Raw genomic sequence first — 13,537 nt, 5'->3', positions numbered from 1 at the left:
AGCATCATAATCCTGGCAGCTAAAGATTTATTTTTTTAATGAAGCCTCTAAAATCTACATAATTTCATTCTATTTGCCCAAAGCAAAGAGATTTTTGAAGCCTTATGCATATTACATTTCCAATTATACTTTTTTAGTTTTAAGTAACCTATGGGACTTGATATTGCTGAAATATGATGTAATTAACCAAAATAGCCTCAAAAATAAGGATGCCGCCTACAGATACCACCATAATATCATATTATTAACCAAAGATCTAAGATTAATTATTTAAGATTTATCCATTTAAGGGACTGAGGAGCATTAACTTCATCTTTCCACATGAAATACAAAAACAAAGAAAAATCCCAAATCCCCTATTTCCACTGCAGTCACTGTAATTTCGTAATTTCAAGAGGATGGGATTTCTCCCATGACAACCTGTAACAACACTGCAGTCTTTTTAAGTTATTGTTTTCTTAAGCTCTTGGGAAACCTCCAAACACAATTCTCCAGTTAACTGAGATTTTAAATATCTCTGTCTCATAAATGGGACTTAATGAAGATTCTGACTTGAAGACTACTTTCATTCATTTTAACTACATTTAGATCTCACCTACAGAATTAAAATGTCTTTTTAATAGTTATCTGTCTTGCGGAGAGAAGAACTACTGTGCAGTTATTAGTACAACATCACTACAAAGTGAATACTTTGGAAGCAACACAGTCTCCTCAAATAAAGCCTATGCTAGAGATCTGCCTGCATGTTGGGAAAGTAAATGAAGAATCCAGAGATGGACAGAAATTCTTCTCTCAAATAATTACTGGAAGAAAATCTCCTAAGATCAGGATCTTCTGTGGACATAAAAATTCAAAATAAGTAGCGTTTGAAAGGCAAATGGAAAGGTTGCTGATTTGAATTTAAAACCTCAGATTTGTGATTTCTGCAACTACTGCGTAAGAGTCCCAACAGTTTAAAAAAGGAGGAGTAGGGACTATGTTTCAAATTCCAGAATGAAACGTTCTTCATCATTTTGCATCCTCATAAGCATGAAAATGATCACTTATACTTGCTGAAGGTTCAGATGTACTTAAAACAACAAGATGTCAAACACTAACTGGCAAATATCGGCTTACGATCACATTGCCAATTTGCCTTTACCATAGTAACTCCATGACATTAGAAACAGAACATTACAATTACATTAGAAACTAAAGAGAGCTGACGAAAAATATTTCTCTAGTGTCTGCCTCATACAAAAGTCTTACATTTCCCCCACACCCTTCACGGCAAAGCAGAGGGAAAGGTATGAGCAGAGACTACAGATCTCCATCTCTCATCTGCAATAATGGTATCTCTCTGGTCAGTAATAATGTTTTCTGGCACCAGAAACACTCACTTCTCTGCAAAAGCGACAGGCGCACTGGCACGATGCTTGTTAACAGCCACACGAGATACCCAGCATCTGTGTCCCGGGAAAAAGGAAAATGTAACAGGGAACTGAATGCAAGTTTTTGGGGAGAGAATTACAAGCCTGATTTGCTCTCATTACTTAACCTGTGTGTCGCTACCAAAGTGATAGAGATGCTGTAGGGAATGTAGTCAATGTTTGGTACAGACACAGCTCTGTGCTGAAGTCTGTTTTAAGGAGAGTTAAAAGACAGTCTGAAAAACAGACTGTCTCAAGAAAACATCCACAATTTGATGTGGACTTCTCACACAACAAGGCATTTTATGACATGCTGGGTCACTGGATAATTTTAGTGATACTATAATGTAAAACTCCATACCTAAATTTATCATAAGGCTAACACTCTGAAATTAATAATAATCCTATGACTGCAGCATTTAGGAGGAATCACATTATAAGAGGAATTTCTGTGTTAACAGAAGACCGTATTTTTAGAAATTAGTTACTCATTTATTGAGTATCGGGGAGAGGCACGTGTGTGTTATACAATATGCCTCCTCCAGAGTAGAAGGGCCGACAGAATGAAGAAATCTTGACATTTTTTCAGGCAGTTCTCCAAACATACTAAAGCCTTTACTCTCTTTTCAGCAGTCAAGATTCACTATCCTGACCTTTTCACTAGTACAGTCTCAGCAGAAAGCCCATATACAAGAACAGTACGACTGCTCCCTTGCTGAGCACAGATGCACAGAGAAGGAACCTTATTAATATGTAAATGGCAGAAGACAAGATAATACTAAAAATCCTTTGCATGAAACAAGACAATAATATCTACTAAAATTGCTCTTCAACCTGGGACTGAAGAAAATAAACAACTAAAAATAGATTAAAAATAATTCTTAATTGATTCTGTTTATGCTCCTGTGTTTACTGTAAAATTGACAAATAGACTCCTATAGGAAAGAAAGAGATATGCTCTCTGACAAATAATTAAAACAAAGTGAGCAAATACTGAAACGCCCATTTGTAAATTTGAGGAGATACTAAGGATTGAAAAATGTGGAAGTGCATGTGCATGCTGAGAAGAGGTGATCATCTGAAAAAAGATGCTGCAATTAAATGGAAACGACAACGTAAAAAAAGGATGAAAATTAGACAATCAGCTTACAGGACAGCACTAAGCAGCAGTTCTGCCATGCTGAAGGATGAGCCAAAGAATGATCCATCATTTGCAGCTTATCACAGTATAGAAGCTACTGGTCACAAAGAGCAACTGAACGACATTTTCACATTTCAGTTATACAGCAAAGAAAGCCCAAAAAACCATATTGGAGCCCATTCAGTATTAGCTCTGCTAGAGAAACAGTTTGTCATTCCCTCTGCTAATATGGGTACCAACAAACAGACAAGACATTGGAACAACGACTAAAACAGAGTATTTCGCTTCACAGTAAACCAGCTATCACATTGATCCTGCACATAAAACCTCCAGGCAAGTATGACTGGGATTAGGAAAAAAAACGACAAATTTGATCAACCAAGGAGACAAGTATTTAGTAAGAAAATATGTCATGATACAAATGATTCATATCCTTTCATAATGCCTTTGTTTACTGGCAAACACTAACAGCAACTTTGAAACTCTGAAAAGTAATTGAAACATTTTCAGAAAAACAGGGAGGCATTGTGTCCGGTTTTCCAGTTTGCCCAGTAAGAACGCTCACCTAGCTAACCTGATCTGATTTCCCTGCAACATCCTCCCTTTCTCCTATTAAAGTCACAGTGGTTGGTTGTTGAAGAGGAGTTACTTTCATCAGAAAATTACAGAAAACACATCTCACGTTAAATTCTGCACTGCAAACACTCCAAACAGTTGGGAGGACTATTTCTGCCAAGTGCTTTGATTCCCTGGAGCATCGAGCTGTTAACTACATTTGCACGCATGGAAGTAGGTCGAGAGTACTATTCTGTTATGCATGGCAACGCAGAGAAGGCACTCCTTAAATAGAGCTAGAATTTCCATAGTATTTAAACAGAAAGCGTGCAACAAACAGAACTATTTTCTCAAAGATATCTGCTCTGCGCAAATCTAGCTTATGCAATGTCCTCAAGTGAAATCTCCAATCTAGAATCTGGAACTCTTTTCATTCCTTATTACCGTTGTCAGCCTTAAAGTTTATTTTTAGATACTTTGTCACATAGATGTTCTGCAACTGAAAAAGTTTCCATTTTTCCTGATTTCCTACTGTTCTGAAGAAGAGATTAAGAGACTGAACCAAGACTGACAGACCCGTTAAAATGAGGCAGTGAGCTTTTAATGGTTTTCCTTTTTATCTGACAGCTCAGATGATCTCTCATTTCAGCGGGGCATGAAGAAAACGCTTGTCAGCTTCTTACCCTCCCACTTCAGGACAGACCTTTTCTAGCCTTATTCAATAATCCCATTCTTCAAATATCTTGCTTTCACATTAGAAGAAGGGCATGAGTGCACAGCATCTCTGTTAAAAGTGATTCTAGTAATATAAAACAGCCACAATACTACTCTCAACACCTATTTTCAGTTTTTTGTTATCGAATGACAAATTTAAAAGCAAATTAATTAGCTTTCAACAATATTTCTGTAAAACTCACCACATCAATCATAAACTCAAGGTCCAGTCAGAGCTGGCCATAGACAGCTCATCTGTAGAACAGAGCCATAGCCATTTACAAAAACAGGGCAAGGATGAAGGAAAAGGAGCTGCCTAGAAATCTACACAGCAGTTGGGTCTGATCTCCATACTAGCAAGTAGGTAGAAACTGTCAAGAATAAAATCAGTAAACTTATGAATAATTCCATGTTGAAGATGGGATATGGCTGTTCTTCCAGGAAGCAACGCTCCCCAAATCCTTCTTCGAAGCAACGAGCACATAAAAAAATGAGGCAGTCACTAAAGTCTACTAGGATTTTTAGAAAACCGTCAACAAGATCCTTTCCCAAAAGGCTTTTTAGGGAACTAAGCTGCCATAGAAGGTCCTCTTCTGTACTCAAATAATTGATTACAGGATAGAAAGCAAAAGGTAGGAATAACCAGTCAGTTCTCACCCACAGAATGAAGGTGAGGTCACTCACAGAACCTTACAGGAAGATGTGCTAGGGCTGATGCTGTTGAAAATATTCACAAATCATACAGAACACATAAAAACAGCACAGTAACAAGGTCTGCTAATGAGACAAAGCTGTTGGGAGCAAGTAAATGAAAAGCTGACTGCAAAGATGCTATGCAGAACGTGTTCACATCAAGACACGGTGGCAAAGTGGCAGAGGTCATTCAGCTGTAGATAAATACGAAATGCTTCAAGGGAAAAGCAGTCCTCAACTTGATATACACACCGACAGGCCTCTGATCGAGATATTTCAAGAAACCTGAGGAATGAGAGGACCAACATCTGCAGCAATTTTCTCTGCAGGAGCAGTAGGGGCCCTGGAAGCGGGGAAGGCTTCCAGCTTTGGAAGGCGAGTAGAATTCTTCACCACTTTTACAGAAAACCCAGGAAGGTCTGAAATCTCTGCCGCTCTGAAGCTGCCTGCTCGAGAGGTAATTCCTCTAAGTCACTTCTAGTTCAGACTCATTCCTTTATCTTTTCTTTATTAAACAAAATAGACTGAGGTACTCATTCACGAGAAAGAGTTTTTCTTTCCAAAGTATGTTCCCAAATCCTTTCATCGTTCTCATGGGACTTCTACAGGTTCTTTCCAATGTAGAAGTTGCCATCTTTATTTCTGGGCACAGTAAGCAAAAGCAGCTGTAAAATACTGAGTTATTCAAGTCATTCTATTCCTACACAACATTAATCTATCTATATACATGCTTTAACACCTCATTTTTTACCATTCCCCTTTTTCTCTGTGTCATCAAGATATCTTTATCAGAAATTATTTTTCTGTTTTCTTTTAGGTCACTAACCAGAGTACATCGAATGAAGAAGTGATTTTCATCATGCCTTGTTTGAAATACATTTATTCAGTGCTGATGTTTAATAACCTGCTAGCTAGCCAGTTTTTAATTCTTCAATATGTATCTCGTTCATGTTCTAACTTGTCCAGCATTCACACATTTTTTGCATGGCAGACTACACAATCTACAGAATTTCGATAAATTACCTTCATCAATGAAACCTGTTTGTTTTGTTTTGGGTTTTTTTAATTAGCTTGTCAAGATCTGTTTACAGTAAGCTCATAGGCATTCATCATAATATACTTCTCACATTTAATTCTTGATAAGCTGAATGCTATTCCATCATTTTTCACTTAACTAATATCAAACTGACAAGCCCACAATTACCTGCATTGTCATAGTTATTCTTTTCAAAGATTGGCACAGGAACAGTTTTCTTGTAGCCATCTAGAGCCCTCCAAGATCAGTGACAAATCAATATAATTGCTTCAAAGTTCTCTCTGCTCCTTTAATTTTTACTACTTTTTTTTTTTTAATGTGAATTACTCATGACAATGAACTTCAATATATGTAACCTAAGCAGCTATATTTAACAGTTGTGCAAATGAATAGAAGTCTGTATCACCACAGAATTTATCTGGAGAACAGCAATATATATCATTGTACCCCCAAGGCAGGACACTTCTCTGCTTGTTATAACTCCATCATTTCTGTCTCTTAATCAGCTGGAGGTGGAAACAGAGTAACAAGGAAAAGGAAGGATAGTGGAAATGGCTTCGTCTAAGGCAATCATTTATTCTACATGTAGAAAAAACTGTAAAACAAAACCTGCCTGCCAGAAACACAATAAACCCTGCACCTGACAGCCAGAGAACTCCCTATCTAGCTGCAATATTCTACCTTCTGGATCCCTCCTGAGCCACAGAAGTCTGTCTGTACAAGCTGGACAAATCTGTTCATTTAGTACTTCAACTTACCCATCTGCAAACTGGAAAAAAATTAATATTTTTCTTTGATCAGAGGTTATCTAAGAGCTGTAAGTGAAAAGCTATGCACACACATTGCTTGTGGAAAGGACAACTAACTCATTCACTAGAGAACTGTCTAGAGACATTCTTGCTTAACCTCACAGCAGAGCTTGCTCTGAGGGTTTCTCTTCCTCTGCAAGCCTCTCTACCAGCGGAGCAAAAAAAGTTCTACTACACCACACTTCTACCGACGTGGACCTCTGATATCAAAGTGCCCAGCAGCAAAGCTAGCTCGAGCCTCGCTCTTCTCATATGCATCTTAGGAGATTCAATATGCAAGGTTATAAAAACTACTTCAGGATATTGAGTGCTGCAGAAACACTACACTCTCCACATGCAATCTAAATAAAGCTTTCAAGTCTTATTGATTAGTGACTTGGATCAGAACAGGGTTAGCAGGGCAAAATACAGTCATAGCAAAATATGGAACACACTTTAAAATGCAGAGTACTGACTGTACCTTACAGATTTTGTATAGAGATTCCTGACCGTCTCCTTCTGTATCTTTGAAATAATCATGTGCTGGAAATGTACGATGAATATCTCGTGTAATGACACTCTCTTGAGCAGAATCCTGTAAAAAAAGAGAGAAAAATCCTGAATTATTAGCCTGGTAACAGTGTAACTAAACATAAGAGAATATAAAATCCTATGTGCAGTCAACATGGATACATTAGATAACTGCTTTACTGACTCATCCTCTAAAAATGCTTTGAGAAGAAACTGAAAATCCTCTAGTCGCATATGCAGTAATAATTTGACAGTTTAACAAGAGCAACGTTGGCATGTTTTCTGTCCTTCAGGCTTACAGTTCAACTTTAACACTCACAGGAAATGACTAGTTATTTAATTGTAGGTGCATTTCTACCACAGAATATACGCTTACTGTATTTGTCTTGGAGTAAAAAAAAAAAAAAAAGAAAATTAGACTGTCTCTTGAAAGCTCAAAGGTATTAATTTAAAATGCGTATGCATATGCCATAAAAACAGGGTTAATTACAAATTAGAACTATTACTTAGAAATGTTCAAAGTTCACATTAAGTGGTTTTTAAAAGAATAAAACCAGAAGAAGTACCAGAAAATTTTACACTTTCAGATAAATCCCATACCTTTCCCTGCTATCCAATTCAATTACATTTTTACACTGACTAGCACCTTGGGATAAGTTCAGGTGCCTAAACCTTCGTGTCAAATGCCATTTTAGATGCCCGAAGATAATCTTGCCCAGCAAGCAGCTGCTACTGCAGAAGGATACAAGTCTGCTCTAAGTGCTGCATTATCTCTGCAAGCTCCATGTGGATGATCTGCGTATCCAAAGACAGCCAGAATGACATCAAATGCCCACATTTATGCGACTGAGCTGTTCCCTAGACATACCTAGCTGTGTAGATAAAGAAGCAATTGCTTATGATACTGCATTTCTATAAAAAGATGGAAGTCATTGCAATCAGACCCAAGAAATACCACTGTGTATATGAGAAAGTGGTATCAAAACGTCAGAGCTGGAACTATAACAGCTAATCAATTATCTTCAGGTTCCAGCTACCCTCAGTGTGAGACAGTACCTTTAAGTTGGTAAATATCAAATGGTGCTTTTCTCTATTGCCTTTGTAATCCTAAAGGAAAAACCAACAGAATCCTCACCTGCAACTTCAAAAATAAATTCTTTATAAATACTTTTACCTTGAAAACAAAGTATCTCTGTTACAGAAAAGCTTCTAAACCCTCAGATTGCAGTCTGTAATCCAGGACTCTCCATAAAACAGCTTCTTTACACTTGCTGGAGTCAGCAACCAGATAATCTCCCGAATTTTGATGGCTTCCTAATCCCATAAAGCCTCTACAGCGAGACTATGCCATACAGTAATGCAGCTGCCTGTGGGGGCTTACCAAGAAGCCCACAGCAATTCCCAACTACCGTTTCCTTTTGGGAAATAACCAATACACATGAAGACATCGCCTTGGGCTACATCAGGCTACCCCAGAGATGAGCACCCATCATGGCATTTCTCCATTCACCTCAATGACTATCGTCACAACAAGCATAAACATCACCTTAATATGTTTTCTAACAGCACTCAACTGAGTTATCACAGACAAGTAAGAAAAAAAAAAGCTGTGAGGTTTTTTAAAATCTAGTTATCTTCTATTCTCATCTGTGCTCTCTTTTCCTGCGATTCTCTCAACCTCCACGTTGAACTATGGCTTCGTCTTTCCTCCGCATCTGCACTTGGCACAATTGTCCAATTCTTGCACATAGAAGTCTTCCTCTTTCTTCTCTCTCAAATCTCTCCCTAAAGTTCACGGCTTCTCTGAATCTCTGCTATCATTAATGTCTCCACTGACGATGTCCTAATTTTCAGTGATCTCAGTTGTTGCTTTCCCTTCGCTTGACAAGAACATCTTTAGTACAAGACAGTAACACGATCCCTATTTTGTCAAATACCAGATGTATTGTTATGTGCTAAGAAAAGGAAAGCTTACAAGAAGAGGTGATGTTTTTATTATGCTAACTGGTACTGTTGGAGAAAACAAACACACTTTTGTGCTTTCACCAGGTTACCATCATGTTACTGTGTTTTTCAGGATATGTAAGCATTATGCAACTATTAGTGACCAAAACTAACCACGCAGTCTAAATCGCATTTAACGAAACACAGAATGATTACAAAAATTTAATAATAAGCAGTTCTCTAATCAGACTTCTTTAATGAGTATTTTCATTTCCATGGCTTTCAAACACAAGAGAGGATAAATAATTGCAGTCTTCCTCCCAGACTGATCTGACAATGTAGTTACATTGTGAGGAAATGCTTTAAACAGCATACAAGATCTACACGTACAGCACAGTTACCGACTCCATTGTAAAAATGTTACGTTAATTCTTCTGCACAAATTTGAAAAGATCCAGGCGTGTTAAAGAAAGTTACGGGAAGGCCACCACATCCAGCACATACATCACCTTTCTGTCAAGCAGGGGGATTGTGTTTGACTTCCCTCTATTTCTGTCTTTTCTTGAACTGAGAGGCCAACATACAATTGAGCACATAGAAGTTGACACGGTAGACGTCCAAGGTAGGACCAAAAAATACTTGTGTGAAGGCCCAAATGCAAATTCACTTTTACTGAGTTAAATGGAGCCTGAAGCAGAGTCTTCATTCAGCATTATCAACAACAGATGCAAAATAAAATTTAATTTAAGCTGAAAGACAGGAGAATTAACTCTTCCTCCAATCAACATCCATGTGAAATACAATAAACCCACAATCTAAGGGAAACAAGAAATGACTCTAGAGTGAAGATCAGTGTAGAATTACTTCTTAAAATATATTTAAAATATTTTTGTTAAGTTTCCATCTTTTTCCAGATAGAGTTTATTGATAGCACTTTTCTCAGGAGTACCACAGCAGATGAGTTTACTGTTATCCTAATTCAGGTTTTCAGGGGATTTTTATTCTTCTCAAAGTCATGATTAGTTAATTCCTTACAAAAAAAAGCTAAGGTGAGATGGCTATCAAAGCATTCAGAGTTTTAATGATCTTTCTCACTTCTAATCATCATTTCTGTGCTGCCAACTCAGGAAACAGTATTCTACTGAGGAAAAGAATTATCTTCATATGTCAACTATGTGACAGCTGACATCCTACTGAACAAGCTCTCTACTTTGAGTCCTCTTGCTTTTAAAACAGCTACACTTCTGCAACTCTGAAGCAACAGTACTGGGATACTAACTCCTTGACACTGCTGCCATTTTAAACTATTAAGATGCTGCTGAATGTGAACATTTGATGCCAGAAGGCAGACTGACACAGAAATACAGAAGATAACAGAAAACTGTTTATCTTAGATAAATGTTAAAAGAAAATCAGTGGTACATAGGCACTCAAAATTAAGAAATATAGGGCAATCTTTATGCATGCACATCAGGAATTATTTTTTTAATGAAGAACATTTCACAGACACTCCAGAAAGAACCTCTGCTCATTTGTTGTCCTGAACGTACCCATTCTGGTGAAGAATTTTGGTTAGGGAATAGAAGAGACTCCTGTGGGTAAAGCCTTGCTTCCTTCGTCACAAGGCCTGGAAGGTAAGTATAGTATGAGCCAGAAGAATGGAATAAAGAAAGAAAAATCTCTTGGGTCATAACATCTCAATGCTGTGTTAAGACTCAGATCCTTTCCCCACTTCTGCCCAGAAAGTTCTTACGTGAAACCAGGCACATGACTTACGCAAAAAATTCCATGAGTGGTCACCTGAGTTTTCCTTACTATACAGCTGCCTCTATTATAGCTGTCTACTCAATACAGAGAAATGCAGAATTACTTACAGTTGCAATTAAAGGAATTCAAGAGTCTTACGTGAATACTGGGGGAAAAAAAAAACCAACGGGTCAACAGGTGTCTAAAACCTGGCATTCAAACTGAGCAGTACTTCTGACCTCGATCTCCTTGTGCTGTATTTCCCTCGTTAATAATAATGCCCCATTGCAGTAGGATGTTATGAAAATCAATTAACATCTGAAGCACTGAAATACTGTAGTGATGAGTCGTACAGAAATGCCAAAGAGGCAAATAATAACTTCATTCTCAAATCCTGATCTGAATGGTATATGGTAAGGCACAGGGTTACACAATGAAAAATAATAAGGGGGAAGAAAGCAAACAAACAAACAAAAAGCTGCTCCTTAGATAAGCACTATTCCTTCTGTACATAACAAGGCAGAGATCCTGGGAAGAAGACAACCCAAAAACCACAGAACTACGTGTGATCAAGAATATATCGCTCTGCATATGAGCAGGCAATTTTCATACTGTACTACTTAATTTCCAAAGGCTTATCGCTAATCTTATTTAAACTCCTTCAAGTTTGGTTTTACCACGTACATTTACATGCAAAAACAATATGATTTGTATGTGCTGGAGACTCAGTACAAGTTCACCTGGCTGGACCCATTTCAAAGGTCTGCATCTCCCGTGAGGTTCAAACAGCTGATTTTGCATCAAATGGACCTGCCCATGCTTCACACCTTCACTAGCTAAAAATAGCCAGAATCCAGAGTACTGAGGAAAGTAAGAAAAGCAACATCTAAAATCACCATGCCCTGGAAATCTGGTGTGTCATGCTCCTTCAGGATTAAATACTGAAATTTTTCTACGTATTGTAGGGAAAGCAAAAACTCCCAGGCTGCTGCAGGTGCTCATCACTCTGGTTTAGCCAGAGACGTATGACGTGGAAACACATCAGCTGCTGATAGCAGGAGTTAGAGGTACCCTCAATAAATCCATTCCTCTTAATCCCGAAAAGCTGTAAATCTAAATATTGACTTGCCAAGTGCACAATATTAGACATGACATCGTTTCAGTATCCTAAGCATTTTGCTGAAGGAACAGATTTTTTGCATATTGCTTATTTTGTTCCTTGAAGTTCTTTCTGGTGCTGTACAAGTCCACATGTGCGCACATGGGAATATGAATAATAACCTTAAATTCTCTAAAACACAATCACAAATAGAGAAGCAAATAGAAAATACACAACATAGATGGGATCAGGCAGTATGGGTTTGAAATCCGCTGCATAACTGGCATGTAGCTTTGCACCTCGGTATTAATGATGTCCTCCCAAGCCCATGCTTCCAGTGAAACCTGACATCACGTTGTGCCAGCATACACACAACATCATCGATCCCTCTCCTCTCATAATTTTCCATACGCGTTATAACCCTCCAAGTAGAATGTGTGATCCAAGAAAATCCCATGTTCCCCACCAATCAGTATTTGGGAGGGGTGCAGTGGGGGGAATCAATAGCTCTTCCTTTTAAAAATATTGCATAAAAGACATTTGGCTTATGCTTAGTCCTTCTGTAGCATTTTTGTAATACATACCTCATAGTTCAGCTCTTCTATAAAAATAGATTTTCTTTCGATCATCACCAGCTTTTATTCAGCTGAGAGCATATAATACTCAAAGAGTACTAATTAAGAGAGAAACAGAAACTGAGAAAAAAGCAGGGGATTATTCTTTAGAGACTTTTTTTTTTAACAGTTACATATGAAGATATTTATAATGAACGTAATATTTAGGTTAGTTCAGTAAACACACCGGTCAACTGAACTTTGCAAATTCTGGCTCACTATCAGCTGCATTTACTGCTGCTTAGGCAAAACCGCTTTCTACAAGCAGAAAGAACCAACAGTCCTATTGGACATGGGGCCAAATCAATAATTCAAATTTGAGCAGTCCTGGGCTTCTGGCAGGTCAAGCCTGGATCTAAATTTAGTGTCAGAGGCTCTCTTCTCTCATCAGCATAGTATTCCGGACTGCTAATACAGCTCTGCCCAAGGAAGCAGACACCTTCTTTCATCAAATTATCTCCCATTCTTCTCAAGTTGTGTTTGACAAGGTAGCAGGCTGCTGCTCATGCCTCAAGTTTTGAGGAATTCCCAAGACACGATCCTCAGAAAAGCATCTGCAACATGCCCCTTTTTAGACCAGGAATGCAAAATTACCATTCACTTCCAAATACCCAACTCTCTAATTGTTAAAAAGCTTGTGGGCAGGGTCCCTGATCCTTTTAGATCCTTGGGACTGGACTGGTCATTAGCTCAGCATGAACTATTCCATTATTTATATCATCAACATCCATATGGATGCCAAAGAAATGGGGAACAATGCTCATTTTGAAAGGCTGCCAGTGTATTTCTTTCAACACTTAAGTCAACCTTAAAACTACTTGGGAGGAGGAGGAGATTTGATGAGGGCACATTGACCAACTGCCCAGCATGAGGTTTTGAACCCTCCCAGAAGCTGGTGCTGATAATTTTCAGCTACAAGATGCTGGACAATGTAGACTTGGACCACAGAAAATGACAACGCCAAGATTCTTAAAGATTGCACAGAAGCAAAAGGTAGTACTAGAATCATGAAGATACCTATGTAAGTGTTGTTCTGTATGTAGCTATAAAAAAGAAAGTGATATTGTAGCAGTCACAGAGGTAAGGGAGAAACAGTTCAGATCTTAAAAGGGTCAAGCCTCTTAAGGCTCTGACGTTGCTTAATCAGCAACAGACCAAATGACATTTTTCTGTAAAATAATCACAGCCAAATTAAACAATCGATTCTGCATACAGGCTTTTGCTCTGAAGAACAAAGACTATCCGTGACCTTTACTATCTTCGTGTT

The 13,537-nt window shown here is 38.1% G+C and overlaps 1 protein-coding gene across 1 annotated transcript in view; it reads right to left on the bottom strand.

Moving 5' to 3' along the window:
• Positions 1-13,537, bottom strand: part of RABGAP1L (RAB GTPase activating protein 1 like) — a gene marked incomplete at both ends in the record, with an annotated part of 227,355 nt that overhangs the window by 105,724 nt on the left and 108,094 nt on the right. Inside the window, one exon of the mRNA XM_082003159.1 lies at positions 6,818-6,931. Coding sequence (XP_081859285.1) covers positions 6,818-6,931 — 114 coding nt within the window. The remainder of the gene's footprint in view (positions 1-6,817; positions 6,932-13,537) is intronic.

This window comes from Phaethon aethereus (assembly GCF_964289735.1).
Source record: "Phaethon aethereus genome assembly, chromosome: 8".
Lineage (NCBI taxonomy): Eukaryota > Metazoa > Chordata > Aves > Phaethontiformes > Phaethontidae > Phaethon > Phaethon aethereus.
Note: the sequence above shows the minus strand (reverse complement) of the source record. Positions and strands in the feature narration are given on the sequence as shown.